This window comes from Protopterus annectens, chromosome 8.part0 (assembly GCF_019279795.1).
Source record: "Protopterus annectens isolate FY-2018-M chromosome 8.part0, PAN1.0, whole genome shotgun sequence".
Taxonomy (NCBI): Eukaryota; Metazoa; Chordata; order Ceratodontiformes; family Protopteridae; genus Protopterus; species Protopterus annectens.
Window position 1 is genome coordinate 1,640,484,116 of NC_056741.1, and position 21,807 is coordinate 1,640,505,922.

Sequence of the window (21,807 nt, forward strand, 5' to 3'; positions counted from 1 at the left end):
TGAGTTAGTTTTCAGGCATGGGGCCTTGGGAGGAGGTCTGAGGACCCTGATTTTTAGATTTTATGGCAGCTTTAGATTTAGTGAGGGATTTAATAGAGAAGGTGGTAGGCCTGAAGACACCTTCAGAAATGGTAAACCTCACTAAATTTTCAGTTTCCCCGCCAAGAGTGGCATCGGTATCTGCAGTGGGAATGGAGGCCGAGGAGCCTGCGACCTCGGGTACTGAAGTCACCGATAAAATAGTTTTATCGGTAGTCAGGGGCGGCGTAGGCACCTCGCTGAGAACCGGTAGTCGGCCTAAGCGTGGTCTCAGTACTCGGTGCAGACCTCGGATGTCGGTCCTTGTCTTTACATTTTTTGCTTAAAACTGGCGTCGGTGTATCCGACGACATGATATAATTACATTTTTTGCCAAAATAATGAAGGGCGAACTCTGCCTGACACTTAATAGTGCACTTGTTGAACCTAGCACAAAAACGGCAGGCCGAGAGATGTCGTGGTCTGGCCCTAAGCAAGGTATACAGAAAGAGTGAAAATCCTTATGTGGTATTTGCTTCCCACAAGAAATGCAATTATTAACTTAGTCTGACATCGGTCTGAGGCAAGAAAAGTTTCTAGCGGGTACTTAGCTTTAAAGAAGACTTCGGCTGAAATACTTTCGTAAATCTCAGGAGCTGGCCGACCGGCACTTGCCAACTACTTCTGCTTCGAGCACCGCGCGGCAAGAAAGACTGAAGAAAATGGTGTCGGCTGCCTCTTATACCCCTGCCGCACTGACGTCAGGGAAGAAGCGACAACAGACGCCGGACCTGGACTTTGGAATTCGGCCGACCGAGGACCTGCCTGACAGCAGGATAACCCATCTGTAATGACTGCAGCTGTATGCACGATGAACATCCATTAAAATAAATCTGGCTCCCTATACAAAAACAAACCTTTTCTCAACCCCTCTAGCTAGGACTGCCATTGCCCGTACCCATCTGCTTTCAACTCTACTCTATGCCTCACCAATACTCACTAACTTGAACAAAACTGATCTCGTCAAACTCTCTAGCAGCTACAATCAAATTGCCAGGTTTGCCACAGGTACTCCTTACAGGACACACCATTGTCAAAACCTACACCTCTTAGGTTGGCTAGAACTTCCCAGGCTAATTCAATTTAATCAGCTTACTATAGCATTCAAAGTTATTAACCATCCAGAAAAAACACCCTCCCTTAAAAACATTATCCATCCCTACGCTAGGCCTCTTCATTCCACTACAAAACTTTTGGTTCAGTCTGTTAAAGCTAACAACCTATCTGGAGAATCTTTGTTTGCAAATTCAGTAGGCAAAACCTGGAATTCGCTCCCATCTGACCTTACTCTGAACTTCTCCCTTAATCAGTTAAAAAAAAGCTAACTAAGTATTTTAAAACTCCCTGGTTATGTTCTTGCACTAACCCAGACTAAAACCTCATCTACTTCCATATCCCTGCAATTTCTTATTCATAGCAACTAACCTCTTACACTAAAATGTTTGAAAAGAGAACCTGTAATATCTTTGCAGATACTCTGTATATAAACTGCACCTATAGGTTTGATAAGAGAAACTGTAACATATTTGTGTATATTTCTGTATATAAACTCTATTCCTCATAAGCTTGAAATGTGAGACTGTAACTTGTATGTTAATACAATATCTTTCTGCATATACTGTAACTTACCTGTCTATCTGTTTGTAAGTTTGGAGCTTTTCTCCCCGAGCCTCTGCTGAAAATGGACATGTATCCAGTCGGACTATCCCGGTCAACAAATGTAAAATGATAAAATAATAGCCACAAGGCATCATCTGTTAAATGTGTTGAGTATGGCTACTTAGATGACTGCCAGTGCAATCAGCTTTTACCTGTACAAGGGGACAAAAAGGTTAATACATTGTAGGAAATCTGATGCTCGACGAGGAGAAAGGGTAAAATACAATACCCCCCCCCCTCAAAAAAAAAAAAAAAAAAAACGGGAACCCATGCAATATTTGCATATTCAGTTTGGCAAACTGGTAAATTTAGTAAGCGCTATAAGTGGTAAATATAGTAAGAGATATAAGATTAAAGATATTCACAGATGTATACCAGCAGTTCTAATGAATTTATCTGGGACGTAATGTGCTCAGTTCAGGAATGTGCTTTGTTACAAACTCTGTTAAAGCATTATAATAAATGGAAATTTTTGTATGTGGAAGCACTGCCATGTCTTTACTTAAAAGAAAAATGCGGTACAGGATTTATGTTTTGAAAAAGTTTCATATAATAATCATGCACAATATCTCCAAAACATTAGCATCAGTAAAGCCAACATCTCCATAAAGTTAAACTCCATAACGTTAACCATGAACAACAAAGATAATACCTTGCAATGCTGGGATCTGGATCAACAAGAATGCTGACAAATCTGAAAAAGAGGGAGCCTTTCCATTTTATAAATTCTTCCTGCAAATAAAGTAGTTCAGCATTAATTTTAAAAAGAGAAGGCATCTGCTAACTGAAAATTACAAATTAATAAACAATTACAAAAGTTTAAAACCCCTGAAAAAAAAGCTGTCTTGAAAATAAACGCTACATAGTCTTGTCATATGTTAGTTTTTCATTTAGAATATCTATAACATCTTGTGCAAAAAGCTCCCATCATAAACATTTGTGCTGCCCTTTTTTCCCTGCTCAACAAAACTCAGAATTAATCTGCACCTCCAAATCTAAACAACAGATGACAATTTCCAGCCCTTGGGAGTGACAAACAGTATCTGTTCAGTGATGCTTACATATCCTTAATGCAGTTTCTTACCAGAATTTACTACCATCATCCCTTTGAATGAATTACTAATCAACTGAATAGCAAATTATTTTGTGTGCTTCTGGGTCAAACTACCAATAAGTTTAGAAATTGGAAAGAAATTTTATTTTAATTATGACAACAGTGTCTCCTACCCTTTATAGAAGAACACATTCAATACAAAATGCATATCATTTTATAAACAAAGCTAAATTAAGGACAGTATGAATTTTTCCAGAAAAAGTGACTACCTAGAAGATGCACTTATGACCACAGCTAACAAAACAAGCAGTACGCCCACTGTGTAAAAGTAATCTCTTCTCACCCATGCTACACTAAATGTAGTAGTACCCTTACCCCAACAGGGTCACATGGATTCTTCAGAAATACAGATTGCTTACATGATTAAATTAATATTTGTGTGATACATTGTGGTCATTAGTTCAAACAGAATATATTTATCCACATTTTTAACATCTTTTGATATAAACCAGTATGCCTTTTTAGACAAAATAAGTTCCTTTACTGCAAACTTGGAAAAAAAACTTCAGTATATCACACACAGCTTTCACACAAACCAAATAAAAATTAAAGGTTATAGCACCTGACTTACAAATTTACACATAAAACAATGCAGCCTTGTTAAGTTTCCTTTCTTAAGCACTTACAGGAACTTCCAGTGCAACTTGTGTATGACTAGATTTACAGAATAAAATTATTCTCACCTTGGGGCTTCCTTCCACATCCCTACTGGTCTAACACTGCACTCGGGCTAACACTTCTACTCCACAGGTTTCTGGTTTAACGTCATACTTCAGCTATCTCCAACAGACACCCTCATGAGGACTCTTCCTTTACAGTGCTCACAGTACGATACCTGTACAGTACCCTTGTACTACAGAGACCTGTGATGACATCCTTACATGTGTCTTTTTGGGTTTTTCACTGTAGATATGGTTGCAAACTTCACCAGAGTTCAGTCCCTAGAGACTTCATAACTGCAGTTTTTAACCTTTTGACTTCCACTATATTACATAATTCTCAAACTCAGATGAGAAGGTTGCCAGCTGAGTGGACACACTGGTCCAGGCCATTCCAAAGCCTGACAATCCACTTTCAGGCACAATCTAATCGAGAACTTCACTCCTCTCTCAGACCATGGTCTCTAAGTTTATTAAATACGTTCCATGGCATATATCTCCAGGATGAATTTGGCTTGTACTGACTGGTCCTCAGTCCTTCTCTTCTCAAACTGTAACCACACACACGCACACAAACACACTATAATGTACCACCCAAAATTAGCCATTATGGTTCTCTGTACAATCACAATTGCAATGTCCACAATCTAACGGTCTAAACCAAATACATCATGTGCTCTCATGCAGTAATTGCTTTAACACAAAAGAACAGAGAAGTGTGGAACACAGGCACAGGGACACCTACCTGATGCCTATGTGTTTGCCAGCTGATGTCAGCAGTGTGTTTTTACTGCTACATGTGTGTGTGGCTACAACTTGACAACTGACTTGGCCATTGTGTCTTTCTTACAATTACCAACTAATCAAAATTTGACAATGAGCACAACTCTGAGTGGGAGAATTAAGAGTACGTTGGAATAATCATAATATTCATTGAGGAAAAAAGTTAATAGAATTGCAACAGGAGCCACTGAAACTGTTGCTAGGTCATCTGCAAATTGCTTAAAAATAACTTTAGTTTACATTACAAAACACAAATATTACGACAGTCACTTTTTATTTCTCAATGAATTGTCACAATTCTTGGGTAGGAGTGAATAGAAAAGGATGCAGCAGTGTAGACTGGAAAGCAGTTTTGCCATTAACTCGGAAAGAAAAGTGGGCATGTTTGCTAAGGGCAGTGATAATATTCATTATATTGCACTTACAGAGTAATACATTGAGTAACCTCAGAAAATGTGCAATGGAAATTTCTCTGTGCATACTAAAGCAACAGTAAGGAAAAGTATAAGGTAACATCAGTGGCCTGCCTGAGAGGTAACAAGATTGACAACTGCATTATTATATAATGATCCAGCCGAAATATGACAATATATTATTTTGTGGATAAGAGCATTTGCTTGCAGACATATCAACAGCTGTGAGTAGCCAATATGAATTCTAATAAACAGAGCAAATCACAGTTTCTAGAATACTTAGATTCCTGTAAGTTAAGGACTGAAAGAAGCATTTTGTAACAATACTTAACTGTGAAAGTGCTATTCAGATGACAAGAATAAAAAGAGAGGTGACAGAACACTTTTACTGGCACACCATGCAGACAATTCTGTCTGATGTCTACTGCATTGCATAGGTGACCAACTAAAACTCGCTGGGCAGGAAATGTGATATTGTGGTTTACTGAGGGAAAGAAAATGGGAGGAGTAACTTGAGAAGGAAACGAAGCACACAAAAGCAGTATCTCCCAAAAAAGTCAGTAATCTCCGAAATGGGTTGATTTTAACAGAATGTAACATCAGTAGGAAAAACATTTTTAAGAGGCAAAAATGATACTAGTACAGAGGTATCTCAAAATTAGCACTACTTCTCTGTTCTTTGATTTTAAGTGAATGGAATTGAGATGCGACAGTCTAGCCATGGGCATTATAATCTCAACCGTGCCATCACAGAGCACTATGGGGAAGATAAAGCTTTAGAAGAAAGCAAGCTCTGATCAGGATGCCTGCCCCCAGAAGGGCATGTGATGGTTACAAACACAAGAAAATGAGTAGTGACTACTACTTGCTGATAAATATAGGTTAGCAATATGTAGAAATTCAAGAAAAGATATTAAAAAACAAACAAAAAAACAGTTAAGTACCTTCTATCACCATAATGTTCCATCTGTTTTGTCCATTTTCATTCTTTCTCAACTGATGGGTTCAAATCCGATCCCTCGGATCCAACTCGGCCGTTGCTAAAGCTCATGGCAACCAAAAACTCTCAAGCTTCTCCCTTATCCACAATACATCAACCTCAATTACCTCAGATCTTGTTTGCTGCCACAGCAGAGAGTAAACAATGGAAATCATCATGGAGAAGCTACATCTACAGTTTATGTAAAAAATAAGGGAATAAAGGTCCTTCAAACACTCATTCTTCCAGAAGCCTTAAGGATGGGGGTTGGTGGGAGGAAAGCTGAGGAAGAATGAAAATGGACAACACAGATGGAACATTATGGTGAGTATATTAACTTCTTTATCTGATGTCATCAATTTTCATTCCGTCTTCAACTGACGGGACACAGTCCCCAGCTACCTAATTTCCAGGGCAGACTCAAGAAAGGATATTCCTGAGTACCATAGAACCAAAAGATCCCCCTTTCCACTGGAGACCAGATGTATGGGTAGTAGCCCAAGTACCTCCTGCACAAATATCATCCATGGACACTCTACTCCAAATTGAAAAACTGAGGAAGTTGCCATGGATCTGGTGGAATGAGCTTGAACAGGTTTTGTCAGAGCAATACTCAATTTGTTATACACAAAGGAAATGCATTTGTTATCCATCTAGATAGAGTAACTTTGCTAACTAGTTTAACCCAATGTTGGTTCTGCATATGAAACAAGTAATTGGTCAGAATTTCTGATGTTTTGAGTCTTATGTAAGTAAAAACGCAACTGTCTATGAACATCTAATAAATGTAACACGTATTCTTCTTTGTTAGAAAATTTGGGAAAGAATGCTGACAAATAGATGGATTTATACTGGATTCTGACACCAACTTTGAAAGAAATGATGGGTTGGTACAGAAGGTAACTCTTTATGGAAAATCAGCTATGGAGGTTTTGAGCACAATGCTTGGATCTCAGAAATTCATTTGGCAAAAGTAATGGCTACTAAGAAAACTGTTTTCCATAAAAGATATTCGAGTTTGCATGTAGCTGAGGGATCAAAAGGAGACCGTGTAAGAGACTGCAGCGCAAGGTTTTGTTTCCAAGGATCTTTAAAGGGGGCCTCAATAGTAGAGTGCCTTTCAAAAATGCTATGCTCAACTTATGGGACACTAAAGAAAAATCATTTATTCCAACATGAAAACTTGAGATCACTGCTAATTGTACTTAGAAGAATTAGCTCCTTCTTCAAAAAGATGTGCTAGAAATTTCAAGATATTATGACTGGAGGTTATAAAAGGTTCAACATTATGTTTTTGAGCCCAAAAACAAATCTTTTCCATTTGCTGGAGTATAATTTCCTGGAGAAAGGTTTAAGGGAGGGCAAAATATATGATGGACATGAGAAGTGTGCATAGGTTGTCTGGCTATTAATGGAACTGGAGAAACCAGGCAGTGAGCCTGAGGTTTACTATGTCTGGATGCGTCATGCATGTCGGGTGAGATTACAGGTCCAGAGTCTGATCCAGAAACTAAGGTGGTTTAATCAGGTGAGGCCAAAGGAAGGGAAACCAAATTTGTCGAGACCGATTACGGGCAATGAGGAGGACCTTGCTCTTCAATCTTGTAACTTTCTGAAGAAATTTGGGAATTAATGGAGGGGAGGATATGCATAAAAGAGACTGGGGGGCCAATTGTGAAGTACAGTGTCACTTGAGGATTCCCCCTGTGGGGGGGGGGGGTTAGGACAAAGTAGCTGCTGCATTTGTTGCTTGGGGGACACAAACAGATTGCAGCAAGGCTAGCCCCACTGATGGAAGATTGTGTTCGCAATTGTTCTGTTGAGGGACCATTCATGATGTAGAAGAATGCAATTGCTCAATTTGTCTGCTATCACACTGGATTTCCCTGGAATGTATTGCCAAATGAAAGCAGTTGGAAGAGATTGCTCACTGCCATACTCTGAGAGCTTCTCAACACAATGGGTAGGAGGTGGTTCTTCCCAGTTTGTTGATGTACCAGACGACTGACAGGTTGTCCGAGTCTACTGCAACTGTTCCCAGAGGAAGAGCATTCTGAAATACCTGCAATGCTAACAGCACTGCGGTTATGTCTAGGACATTTATATGAAAACTGGCCTCCTCGGGGGACCAGGTGCCTTGGACGGTCTTCCCCAGATAATACCCCCAGTCACCCTAGCTGGGAGGTGTCTGGGGTCACTATGGCCTTGGGTTGAGGGGGAATGAATGGACAAACATGTAGAACCTTGTCTGAATGAATCCACCACTTGTGTGAGTGATTCTATCTTTAAGACCTAGACTGAAAGAACTGACCATTGAGCAGCTACGATCCACTGAAGAATTCTCAAATGAAACCTGGCAAGTGGTACTAATGTTATTACTGCCACCATTGATACCAGAGCGAAGGACCATGTGGGCTGAAACTGACATGCAGCAAATTATATTTTTGACTTGGAATCTTATAGTCTGAACTCTCAGTAATGGAAGGGAAGCAATGGTTATTTCTGTACTGAGAATCGTTCCTATAAACTCTAAACTCTGAGTTGGTTGCAAATGAGACTTCTTGTAGTTTATGGTTATCCCCAGAAGACAGCAAGTCTGGAGACCCTAGTCTCTTGCTCACATTGAGTTGATGCCTGGTCGGAGCGGAAATGAGACAGTTGTCTAGATACGGAAACGCACTGAATCCTTCTAGTCTCAGATGAGCTGCTACTGCCCATGCACTTCGTAAACACCTTGGGGGCTATGGTGAGTACAAAGGGCAGTACTCTGAACTGATAATGACCGTCTCCCAGCCGGAAGTGTAAGTACTTTCTGGATCATCTGTTTACTTTTGTATGATAGTACGCGTCCTGAAGGTCTATACAACACATCCAGTTGTCCTTGCCCAGAAAGGGGAGAATAGACTGAATCATGACCACCCGAAACTTGGTTCTTTGAACTGTCTTGTTTAGTTTGGCAAGATCCAGAATTGGTCTCCAGTCCCCTGTTTTCTTTGGCACCAAAAAAAACATTGAGTAAGTTCCAGACTTTACCTGGTCTGGTGGGACTTTTTCTAGCAACTTTTGTATTTGAATTGCTGCTTGCAACCTCTGACAGGGTGGAACATCAGGGATTTTTCTTGAGATTGGAGGTGAAAGAAAAAGGGTATTGTACAGCCTCTGGAACTAATCTTCTGCACCCAACTGCCTTTTGTTATATCTAGCCAGGTTCTCAGATGCAGGGATAATCGTCCCATGAATGTCTCCAGAGGTGGGCAATCGATCCTCCTTTCTAGAGCACTTGTAGGGTTTGTCAAAGAATGATCTGCGGTGTACTTCTGCCATGGGGCGCCTTCATCCATTAGAGTTCACTCCTCTACCCCTAAGGGAACCTCCTCCATGTGTGTCTTGAAAAGGACCCTGAGACTTTGAACCATAGTTTTCAACCATCTCATTGATTCCTGGAAAAGGTCTATCAAGGAGTTGAAAAACACAGCCAACGGCAGATAGGGTCTTTCAGTCTTTTTCACACCTGGATAGAGTGTCTTTTACGTTGGGGCTGAACAAAGATGTTATGTCAAAAAGAAGCATTGACAAAAGTGGACTTGAAAGGCTCCACAAACTCACAGAGGAGCATCCAGTCATGTCTCCTTATGGAAATGCCTGAACCCGCTGCCCTTGAGACTCCCTACACTGCATGCCAGATCAACCTCATGGATGAGCTGCATATGGACTGCAGGGTCATCAACTGGGAAATAACAGATGCCTAAACTTCATCAGAAACAGCACCTGAAATGGTATTTAATAACTCCTTGATCAAATCCTTCTGTAGTCTAGTAAGGTGCGTCAAATAGTTCAGAGACTTCAAAGCGAAGGTTGCTGAGGCATAGACACGCTTCCCAAATCTGTCCATCGCCCACGACTCCCTGTTGGGGGGATGGATAGTAGAACTTTCCTCGGCTAGTTCTTTCTTGGTGGTCGCCGCAATTTCCATGGCATCAACAGGAACTCCCTTTCTCCAAAACTACCTATCTGCAGCAGGTGGTGCCATTACCCTATCTGGTCTGCAAGGAATGGGGTGTATGGTGTCTGAGTCCTTCCACTCCTGCCGTGAGATCAAGTCAATTATCTCATCGTTGGGTGAAGTCACACAGGAGGTAGAGGGTCCAGTACCAAAAGCCTTCAAGACAACAGATTCCTCAGATGTAGGGCTGTTGAGTGTCCAACCACATCTCCGTTTAAGAATTTCTAGAACGTCCCCAAATGAGACATCTTCAGGAAGTGATCGTGGGGACTCTTTGCCCTCCTCAAAATCTCTCTCTTCAGTGATTGACTCCTCTGTGCGTTTCCTCTTCCACGACCTCTTCTTAGGGACCTCCTCAGTGGGGTGCTCTGGGAAGGTATCGGAAGAAAAGATTACGATTCCCTGGGTGGGAGCCTGGGATTTTTGTACAGGCTGTCCCTTTGAAAGGAGATGGTGAGGCTCTGAGTACTAAGACATCATGGTAGAAGACTTAGGATCTGAAGTGGATGGTTCCGTCATAACTGTTGAGGCAGAAAATACTCTCTTCCCAGCCTCAAAAGCAGAGTGGCATGAAGACAGAGAAGTTGTCGGATCTCAGAAGACAAGCTTCTGAGTTGTAGGCTTCCCTTTCTCCGATGGCAAAACGTCTGAGGTGGAAGCCGGAGCTGAGCTTTCCAGTACCAAGGCACCGAGGTGCAGAGATGGCTCCGAAAGCTTCAGAGTTGAATGCAGCTACTCGAATCTGACAGGCAAACTACGGCTCCGGGAGCTCTCGGTTTCCGTTGGGACCAGAGTTGTCAGAGAAAATCCTCTGATTAGAGCCGGACAGATCCAGACAGCTCGGATCCAAAAACTCTGAAGCATCAGGAGTCAGAGGAGGAATCTATAAAGGGAGAGCAGCAGACATACAGATCTCCTACCCCAGAGGGTTAGGAGCCGAAGGAACACAATCTGACTGTGCGACAACAGAATCTTCCTCACCAGTCTCTCCACATCATCTTCTCTTCTGGAAGAGAGAGTGGAGTATATGGATGGAGACCTGGGTCTTTCTAAAAATGGGAAAGCTACCCTGTCAGGGACCAGATCCAGTGACAAGGAGTACCTTGTTCTAGGAAGTAATCTGGCAGTCGGCTAAAAGTCAGGTCTGGATTGCAGGGGAACCGATGAAGTCAGATCCAAGAACTTTATCTTCATCGAATCCAACTTGGGAGATGTTGGCTCAGATACTTTCTTCTTAGCAGGATCTTGTATTTTTGCCTTTTTTGGAGCTGGGATTGAGACTGGGTCCTTATGAGACCTCTTTCTTGAGGAGTCCAAAGATGAGGGAAAGGAGGACGATGGTTTCAGAGAAGAGGTTTTTGTAATTTTTGTCTTCGAGGGAGAAAGAAGAGTTGTATAAAATCTTCCCATAACCATGGATTCCCTTATCTTCAGTGCTGCAGTATTCTTAACTTGAGGGACCTCCAACCAAAAGGTGACCTGATGTCGGCCAGTATACAGAACTCATACTACTCTAGGGTGCGTGGGACATTGCACATACGCTGCAGTCGGACGTAGGCCATAAATGTGAAGTACGCACGTACCATCCTCAGAATTGACTGCTCCAGGGGGAATGCCAGTCTAAGGACATGAATGGCCAGTACATCCAAACAAAACAATAGACTAGGGGGAAGGAGGGTTGGATAGAATACTGCCGTAGTGAAGAGGAGGGCATCTATAGTTATGGTAAGATTTTACAGAACTATTTTGTGTCTTCTATTCACTTACTGCAGTATTCTTAACTAGAGGGAGAGTGCCAAAGCTCAATAAGGAAGGGAGGAGGAAGGAACAGAAGAGCTCTCAATGAAGCTTTAGCAAATCCGGCTCTGGATCTGGAAATGCCATCCAGTTTGTAATGTTTGGTAAAGGTATGAATCGAAGACCAGGTGACTACTTCAAGGATGGTTCTGTAATCTAAGCCCTTGAAGAATTCCAGAGAGGAAGCCATAGCCCTGGTAGAATGAGCATTCACAGGTAAAGACAGGCACTTTCCAAGGAGCACATAAAGGCAAATAGTCTTTGAAATCCAAAAAGAAACAGTCTGCTTGGACACAGGTAAACCCAGAGTCATGGGAAGAAAGTTCACAAATGGCTGATCAAATTTTCTGATGGCCTTAATCTTGTCCTGGTAAAATCTAAGTTGTCTTTGTACATCTAAGGAGTACGGTACCTTCACACTGTGATTTTGGGGAGAAGGTAAGAAGGTAGGTAATTGAAAGGACTGGTTAAGGGATAACTCATTAACCACTTGAGAACAAATCCTTCTTTTATGCCTAAAGGATACCCTGTCCTTATGAACGGCCAAGAAGGGGGTACAGCCATAAGGGCTTTTAGTGCCAACATCCTTCTAGCTGAAGTCAAGGCTGCTAATAAAACAGTTTTCCAAGAGCAATGTTTAAGGGAGGCTGAAGATGTGGGCTCAAAAAGAGCTAGGGTCAATTTTTCCAGTACAAAATTAAGGTCCAAAGGAGGAGGAATAGGTTTCCTGGGAGGCCTCATGTGAAGGACGCCCTTAAGGAATTGTTTCACTTCAAATTTGGATGCTAGAGGGAGAGACAGAGGCAGACAAGCACAAATAGCTGACGTGTGCTTTGACAGAAGAATAAGCCAAGCCAGCAGAGAACAATTCACACAAGTAAGACAAAACCATTGGGATTCTCATCGTCAGTGGGTCTTGGTGAGACACTAGAGCGAAAATCTTTTCCATATGGAAACATTCGATTTTCTAGTATTGGGTTTTCTGGCCTCCTGCAAAACCCTGAGCGCGTCCTCTGAAGTCCTCTGAGGTGCCTGAAGTTAGAATCCTGTGACCCACAGTTTCAGCTGTAGTGTTAACAGGTGTGGCTGTATCAAGGATCTTTTCTTCTGTATGAGATGGTCCACTCTGTGTGGTAACTTGTGGTGATGGCCCTTGGCTATATGCAGAAGGAGGGGGGAACAAGTGCTATCTTGGCCAAAAGGGAGTCACCAGCAAGATTTTTGGTTGGGCCTGTCGAATCTTGAATAGGATCTTTGGTATTAGAGGAAGGGGAGGGAATGCATACAGAAACAACCCCTTCCAAGAGAAGGTGAGGGTGTCTACTTTCCAAACCAGAGGATTGGAACTCTGGCACAAAATTTTGGAAGTTGTCTGTTCACTGGGGGAGGTGAATAAATCTATTTGAGGAATTCCCCCATTGGTGGACTATGTCCAGGAACACATCCCTGTAAAGCATCCATTCATGGGATTGAGTTAGGGACCTGCTCAGGGAGTCTGCCACGAGATACCGGATGAAGGGAATGTACATTGCCTGAATAGTCATGGGATATTGAGCAAGAAATTCCCACACCTGAAGAGCCAACCTGCAAAGGAGGTAGGATTTGGTTCCCCCCGGCTTGTTCACATACCAGAGGACTGTCATGTCGTCTATGAAGAGTTGGGCAAAGAAGAGGGTGAAATACTTGTAGAGCTGGTAGCAATACTCGCATTTCCCGGATGTTGATGTGTTCTGTTTTCTGGGAGGGAGACCAAGCTCCCTGAAATATAAATTTGCCTAAGGCCGCCCCACAGCCCACGTCTGATGCATCTGTGTAGAGTTCTACGACTGGGATGAGGGGATGCAAATGTTATCCTGGATTTATGTCTATCTGTTGGATCCACCAGAGCAGTTCCTTCTTTAGACAAGGAATGAGGGGGGCTTTGTATTCTAATGGGTAAAAATCCTGGATTCACAGAGATCTGAGGAACTACTAGAATTTCCTCATGTGGAGTTTTGCCATTAGCACCATGGGAATGGTTGAAGCCATGAATCACAGCACCCTGAGGAACTTCCTGGTCGCGATGCGAGACAAGGGTAGATCCTGTACCTTCTGAGGTGGAAGGGACACTCATTTTCTGTCTGGATTCGACAACCCAGGAAAATGTGTCCCTGTGTAGGGGGCGATGACGGACTTCCTAAAGCTGATGTTGAATCCCAATTTCCCAAGGAGGGAAGTGGTGGTGCCCAGATTCTGCAGCAGAGTGTGGGAAGCTGGACCTTGTAAGAGCAGGTCGTCCAGGTATGGAAAAATCTGGATACCCAAAAGCCTGCAATGTGCAATCACTAGAGCCAGGCATTTTGTGAATACTCTTGGAGCTGTAGAAAGACCAAAAAGGGAGGCAGAGAATTGAAAATGACAGGAATCCACAGAAAAAGGCAATATTTTCCTGAACATAGGGTGAATGGGGATGTGAAGGTAAGCATCTTTTATATCTAGAGATGCCATGTATCCTTGTGGAAGAATAAGAGTAAATACAGTTTGGAGTGTCAACATTCTGAAGGAAGGCACCTTTTAAGAAGTTGGTGAGATATCATAAATCTAGGATTGGTCTCCAGGGATAATCCTTTTTGGGCACTATGAACATTCTCGAATAAAAGCCTTTCCTCTTGAGGTTTGAGGGACCTTTTGAATGAAGCCCTGTTGCCAAAGCTCCCAAAAGAGCTTTGGGAAGTGGGGCAGCTGGTCTCGGGGAGGGGGGGATTGTGGGATGCCCATAAATGGAGGGGTGGACTACCGAACCAAGTAGTAGCCTTGTTTGATTATGGAAAGAGCTCAGTTATCTTAGGTGATGCTTTCACAGACCCTGTGGGCAGTGGAAAGGCAAAGGGAAAGAGGGAGATGGGAGACATCTGCAGGGTAGTTACAGAGTCCCTGCTATGTCAGGAAAGGACTGCTGTTATTGTGAGGGTGCCTGTGAGCCCCTATGCTTCTGTTGATTTTTTCCTCCTCTGGAAGACTTACCAGAGGAGTGCTGAGTGCAGCTATGGATGAAAACAGGTTTAGATGAAAAATTCCTAGGAAACCTGGGCACAGGAGAAACCAAGATGTGTTTCAATTCCTTCAGTTCCTTAGTTTTTTCCTATAGGGACTTAAATAGAGAAGCTGCTGCAGGAACAAATAAGGCTGAATTATCTAATGGTGCATCCATCAATTTAGATTCGAAGTCATCCTGATGGGCTGCAACCTAAGCCAGGAAAATCTTCTGAGAATTGAAACAGTAGCAGCTGCCCTGGCACAAGCCTCGGAAGCATCAAAGCTGCATTTAATGGAGTGCCTTGCCACTTGGGAGGAAGCTCCCAAGATAGATAGAGCCAAGTCTCTTCCTTCATAATCTGGAAGATCTGCAATGGCACTTGATGCCTGAGACAAAAGCTCTGTGGAGTATTTAGCCATCTGTGTCTGATAATTGATGGCCTTGAAAGCCAAGGTGGCTGAAGTACAGGCCTATTTTCCCAGTCTCTCATGGGTTCTACTCTCTTTGTCTGATGGGAGAAGGGTGCTTGAAGGAAGCATCCTTGATGGTTTAATCTGTAGCTACCAAAATGACTGCTGGGTTTGCAGCAGGACACCTAAAGAAGAATTTACCATCCTCAATGACCTTATAGAAGTGGTCTGGCTTCTTGGGAGCTGAGGCATGGAAGTCTGTGGATTGGGAAGCATTGTGAAAGGCATCCAGAAATGCAGGATGCACTTGTGGAACTGCAGATGGGCTAGAGAAATCAACTAATAGAAGTTGATTGTATCTTTTTTGGACAGACATTTGGGAAGTGTCCCACTTAAGTGTTCTCCTATTTTCAGAAGAGTTTTACCAAATGATATTTCTTCCATAGGGGAATCAGCACTGACCGACTCCTGTTCAGGGGAAAACATATTCCCGAGGAGAGGGAAGTTGTGTTTAATAATCCAGGGATTCCTCTTCTTCAGTGGAAAATTCATCAGAGGAGTCATTGTCCCTGACCCTCTTCTGGGCAGGTTGGGGAGCAGGAGTAGGAGAAGGCTGAGAGGAAAGTGTCTTGAGTGCCATGAAGGCCTGAAACAAGCTTTGAGAAAAGGTCTGCCAATCTGTAGGGACCTCTTTAGCAGGGGACAAATGTTTAGTTTTTGTTTTTTCTTTGCAGGAGAAACAATCCTATGTAACGTTGGAGGACCGAAGGGCTGCATTCAAAAGTGTCTGACTTGATTTCTTCTCTCAGTAGAGTTCGTGGTACCCCGCCCCCAGACCCTCCATGCTTTTGAGCCTAGGCTCCCCTGCAACATCCTGATCGGACATCTGTTCTGCCTTCAAAGACATGCTCATGGCTGAAGTGAAGCTGGCCTCAGAACTGGGCTCAACCTTTGAATCTGTGCTTGAAGCCGGACGCATCGCTGGGTTAACTAACACCTTGGGAGATGCGTCTGACGGTGGAGGTGCAGCAGAAGGTGCAGGCCGAGGTTTCTTGGACTTGTGCTTCAACCAGCTTGGAGTCGGACCCAGAGGTACTTTTCACACACTTAGATAACAACTTAAACCACTGGTTTCTAGATAGATAGCAAGAGAAGAGAGCCTGCTTCTAAGGGTCTTGGGTATGAAGGACTGACAAACGCTACAGGAGTTATGGTTGTGGCTAGGCTGTAAAAAAAAGAGACACTGTAGATGACTGTCCTTGTGTGGAAATTTGTCTTCCACACTGGCCCTTGGTCCTCTTGGATGACAACCAAAACAGCAGTAGAGAGAAAATATTCCCCAACGGGGAAAAGGCTGAAGTGGCAATTACTGAAACGATCAGACTGATAGTAGTCGGAATGGCATTTTGACTGGTGGTAGAAATGTTAGGAGGATGGTATGTGCGTATGTCACTTTTATGGCCTATATCCAACTGCAGTCTACGTGGGATGTCCCATGTACCCTAGAGTATTACAAGACTTCTGTATACTGGCCGACGTCAGGTCGCCTTTTGGTGAGAGATCCCTCACGTTAAGAATAATTGAGCAAGTGAATAGAAGGACATCCTTCCAATACAGCCTCTCCAAATTAAGGAAGACCTTTCAGTATCAGCTTATTTTTGCATTCTACTAACATGAGGATGAAAGCCATGGCATATGAAGCAGTCCTCCTGTAAATGAAGAGGGCCTAGACAACAGACACAGTGTGTGAGCATCGGAAATTAGAAGTTATATATTTACCATAAATTGGCATCTGTGTTGTCCAGTTTCATTCTTCCTCACTTCTGGGTCTAGGATCTGACATCAGATCTAAACTGGCCACTTATACAAGGCTATGATTCAAGCCTCAAGCTCCTCCCTCTCCCATAATGCCTCACACCAGCCCTAACCCTCAGATCGAGTTTGCTGCCTTATGAACAGTTTATCGTAGGGGTAAAATAACTATACTCTTAAAGGTAACCTAGAAGAAAAGACAGCCATACTCCGGAGCTCAAACTAGGAACTTATGTGTCCTGAATTCCTCTAGATATCTCAAAGCAATTAGAATGGGGAACGGATGGGTGATACACGAGGAAGAATGAAACTGGATAACACAAATGCCAAGTTATGGTAAGTACAGAACTTCTAAATCTGATGTTGTTTATTTCAGTCCTCCTCAATTCTGACTCAGAGTCCCCAGCTATGTAATGCCCTAGCTGGCTATCATAGCAGGACATGCCAGAGCACCATGGAGACAAAGGATGCTCTACTTCTGGAAACACAGTCTAGCTTATAGTGAGACATAAAGGTATTATGTCTGGACCCAGTTGCTGCACACAAATCTCATCAACAGAAATTCTGGCAGAGAAGGCAGATGAAGTGACCATAGACCTCATTGAATGTGCTTTCGGAAGGTAGAAGGCAAATGGTAGAAATGCAGTTCATAATCCGTTTACAGAGAGTGTAATCTTCAACACTGCTTGACCCAAGTGACTGGGTGAGAAGGATACAAATAATTGCTCAGATCTTCTATGCATCTTTGTTCTGTGTAAACAGAAACGCAGTTGCCTATGAACATAAGGAGATGCAACATATATTCACCCTTGTTGGAATGGCTTGTGAAGAAAAAGTACAGTTTTGTACCTACCATAAATGTAGATGTCCGATAGATATGCAACTGCAGTCCAGACATATGGGTTGTCCTGCCTCAGGCAGCCCTTCGGTCGGCCGGATTCCAAAGTAGTCCGGGTCCGGCGTCGGCCGATGTCGCCTACTCCCCGACGTCAGAGCGGCTGGGGTATAAAGGCATCCGCCGACGACATCTTCTTCAGTGTTTCTTGCCCCAGATGCCAGGTGCCCTCCAAAGAAGGCTAAATTTGGTGAATGGATAATAAATTCCAGACATGCACAACAGTAATAAACAGATACACCATAACAGATATCCCCAGCTAATAGAGGAAAGGGGGAATGGACCCAAAAGGGAAATTGCAGAGGGGTAGGAGGGAGGGAGGGAAAACCTGACTGCAGTTGCATATCTATCGGACATATACATTTATGGTAGGTACAAAAAGTACAGTTTTGTACCTACCATAAATGTAGATGTCCGATAGATATGCAACTGCAGTCATAACATATGGGTTGTCCTGCCTCAGGCAGCCCTCGGTCGGCCGAATTCCAAAGTCTGGGTCCGGCGTCGGCTGGTGTCGCCTCCTCTCCGACGTCACAACGGCTGGAGTATAAAGGCATCGGCCGACGCCATCTTCTTCAGGGTTTCTTGCCCCAGATGCCAGGTGCCCTCCTAGGAAGGCTAAATTTGGTAAACGGATAAAATAATCCAAAACATGCACAACAGTAATAAACAGATACACCATAGGAGATACCCCAGCTGAAGGGAAGAGGGGTAGGGACCCAAAAAGAAGGATACAGAGGGGTAGGAGGGTGGGAAAATCCGACTGCAGTTGCATATCTATCGGACATCTACATTTATGGTAGGTACAAAACTGTACTATGTCCTTCAAGAATGCAACTGCAGTCATAACATATGGGTTGAGTGCCATAGCCAAGCTGGGGGTGGATGGAACTAAGATAAGGATGGTGTAGCTAAAATCCCCTGCAGGACTGCCGAAGCAAAGCCTGCTCGTGATCTGGAGTACAAGGGCAGGTTGTAGTGCTTGGTAAATGTATGCACGAAGCTCCATGTAGCAGCTTCTAAAATGTCCTTTGTTGCCACTCCTCTTAGGAAAGCTGTGGAAGTGGCTATAGCTCTGGTAGAATGTGGCCTGATATTGGCTGGCACACCTTTTCCATGGAAAGAGTAGCAAAATCTGATGCAATGTCCAATCCATTTTGAAATTGTTTGCTTGGAGATTGCTTTTCCTTGTACTCCAGCAGCATAGGCTACAAACAGCTGATCAGACCTTCTGGTGGCCTTAGTTCTGTCCAAGTAGTAGCGTAATTGTCTGTGTATGTCCAAAGTATGCAGTAGTTTTTCCCCCTTATTTTGAGGATTGGGGAAGAATGCAGGTAGATGAATAGCTTGACTTAGAGACACCCTGGAAATTACTTTTGGCATGAATGTAGGATTGGTTCTTAGAGAGACTCTATCTTGATGAAAAATGAGGAAGGGGGGCACTGCCATGAGTGCCTGTATCTCCGAAACTCTTCTTGCAGAGGTGACTGCCAATAAGAAGGCCGTCTTCCATGACAGAAATTGCATTTCTGAGGTTGCTGCTGGCTCAAATGGAGGAAGAGTTAGTTTTTCCAACACGTAGTTGAGGTCCCATGCAGGTACTGGCTGTTTTCTGGGAGGTTTGATATTCTTTATCCCTCTTAGAAACTGTCTTAGCAGAGGATGCGAAAACACTGGAGGGTCACAGTTGTATTTTGCTGAGATTGCGGAGGCATGAATCTTTATTGAGGAGTATGAGAGTCCAGTATGAAATATTTCTGCCAAGTATTCTAATATTTGAGGTATACTCAGTAATGCTGTGTCCTGACCCCTGTTGGCATTCCAGATACTGAATCTCTACCACTTGGCTGAATAGGTTTTTCTGGTGGAAGGTCTGCGTGCTTCCAGCAAGATCTCTTGAACAGATTTGGAAAGAGAGTTTGGTGTTGAAGTCATGGTAGCCTCCAGGCTGTCAGATGCAATGTTTTCAGGTCCTGATGTACAGTCCTGTAATTGTGTTGAGTTAGGGGCAGGGGCCATAGGGTCAGAGGCCATGGCTTGGTCCGAGTTATGGTCAATAGCAATGGGTACCAGTGTTGCCTCGGCCAGTCTGGAGCTATCAAGATGCCTGTTGGTTGTTCTGCTTTGATCTTCAGTATCACCTTGGTCAGCAGAGGCAGGGAGGAATGCATACATTTTTAGAGAATTCCAGCTGAAGGAGAGAGCATCCGTTTTCCAAGCTAGAGGGTGGTGAGTCCTTGTGCAGAACTTTTCCAGGTGATGATTTAAGTGGGAAGCAAAAAGATCTACGTCCGGTCTTCCCCATGTCCTTGCCAGTTGAGAGAAAATGTGAGGGTGCAGCATCCATTCGTGTGGATCCATGAAATTTCTGCTCAGATTGTCCGCCAGTACATTGTCCTTGCCTGGTACGAACTGGGATTGTAAATGTATCCTCAGGCTCAGGGATTTTTCCCAGAGAAGCACTGTTAGTCTGCAGAGGGGGGTAAGAATGAGTGCCTCCCTGCTTGTTTATGTACCACATGACAGTAGTGTTGTCTGTCCTTATTAGCAAATGTCCCTGTTTTAGTGTTTTTTCGAAAGTCTTGATGGCATGTATCACTCCCAACATCTCCTTTTGGTTTATGTGCAGATGTCTTTCCTTTGGCGTCCAAAGACCTTGAATACATCTGCCCTCCATGTGTGCCCCCCCATCCATGGTCTGAGGCGTCTGTTGTTATCATTTGGTCTGCTTGAGGTCTGTTGAAAGGCATGCCTTCGTTTAGTTGACTGGCTTGAGCCCACCATAGAAATTCCTTCTGCAGACATGGAATAAGTGGGATTATGTCCTCTAGGCTGTTGTTGTGTTGAAACCATAAGTTGTTTAGATACCATTGCAGCTTTCTCATATGAAGTCTTGCCAAAGGTATCAGAAGGATGCAAGATGCCATGAAACCCAGGGCCTGCAGGATTTTCCTTGCAGTCAGCTGGGAAAGCTTTGCTAGGCCTTTGAAGTACTCTGGTAAATGCTGCTGTTTTTCCTCTGTGAGGTAGGCCATTTGTTTTTCCGTGTCCAGTTTGGCTCCTAGGAATATAATTTGTTGGGATGGTAGTAAGTTTGACTTCTGAATGTTGACTGTGTATCCCAAGGCCTGCAGTAGGTGCATGACATAGTCCAAATTCCCTTTTAAGGTTTGTTTGTTGTCTGCTTGTATGAGACAGTCGTCCAAGTAGGAGTATATTTGAATCCCCTGCAGTCTGCAGTGTGCCACTACTGATGCCAGGCATTTCATGAACACTCTGGGCGCAGTAGATAAGCCAAACGGCAATGCTGAGAATTGATAATGCTCTGTCCCTGCAAGAAATCTGAGGTATCTTCTGCAGCTTTGTCTGATTGGGACATGCAGATATGCTTGCTTGAGGTCCAGAGTGACCAGCCAAGACCCCTTGCCCAACATGGGAAGAAGTTCCTGCAACGTCAGCATTTTGAACTTTGGCACAATGAGGAAATGTTTAGAGTTGACAAGTCCAGTATGGGTCTCCACTTGTTTTCTTTTCTTGGAACAAGGAACAATCTTGAATAAAATCCCTGGCCTTGTTCCTGAGGAGGAACCCTTTCTATTGCTTTTATACTTAATAGCTTGGAAACTTGGGTGAGTGCCTCTGCCCTTTGATGATGTGGCAGGTTTGGCATGCCTTGTTTTATTGGTAATGTGTGGAAGTGGAATCTGTAACCTTTGTCTATCAAATCCAGAATCCAATTGTCCTTGGTTAAGATATGCCAGTTTTGTGAGAATAAGGCTAATTTTCCGCCCAAAGGTGCTTCTCTTTGAACCTTTGTAGGCGGTACGAAAGTCAAGTCATTGTGATTGTCCTTGTGGTGCAGCTGAATTGTCTGCGCCACTTCTTTGATTTGGAGGTTGCCACTGGCGTCCCCTGTAAGATCCTCGGTATTGCCCTCTACCTCGGGCACATCTGCTTTTTCCCCTTTGAAACTTGTCAGAGCCAGGGAAGGATCAATTCTTGGAGGGCCAGTTTCTGCTGAATGTGGGTGGCTGAACCTGAAGGAAATCCTTGACTGTCTGTACTGACTTTGCTTTTTCCTCTATGGATTTCAATACATCTTGTGCAGTAGCACCAAAAAGCTTTTGTTTTTCCAAAGGTGCATCCAGTAACTTTACTTTAACATGGTCAGGCAAAGACTGATCCTTCA

The 21,807-nt window shown here is 43.4% G+C and overlaps 1 protein-coding gene across 1 annotated transcript in view; it reads right to left on the minus strand.

Moving 5' to 3' along the window:
• Window positions 1–21,807, minus strand: part of NCAPD3 (non-SMC condensin II complex subunit D3) — a gene marked incomplete in the record, with an annotated part of 2,635,837 nt that overhangs the window by 1,023,789 nt on the left and 1,590,241 nt on the right. Inside the window, 1 exon segment of the mRNA XM_044081165.1 lies at window positions 2,390–2,469. Coding sequence (XP_043937100.1) covers window positions 2,390–2,469 — 80 coding nt within the window.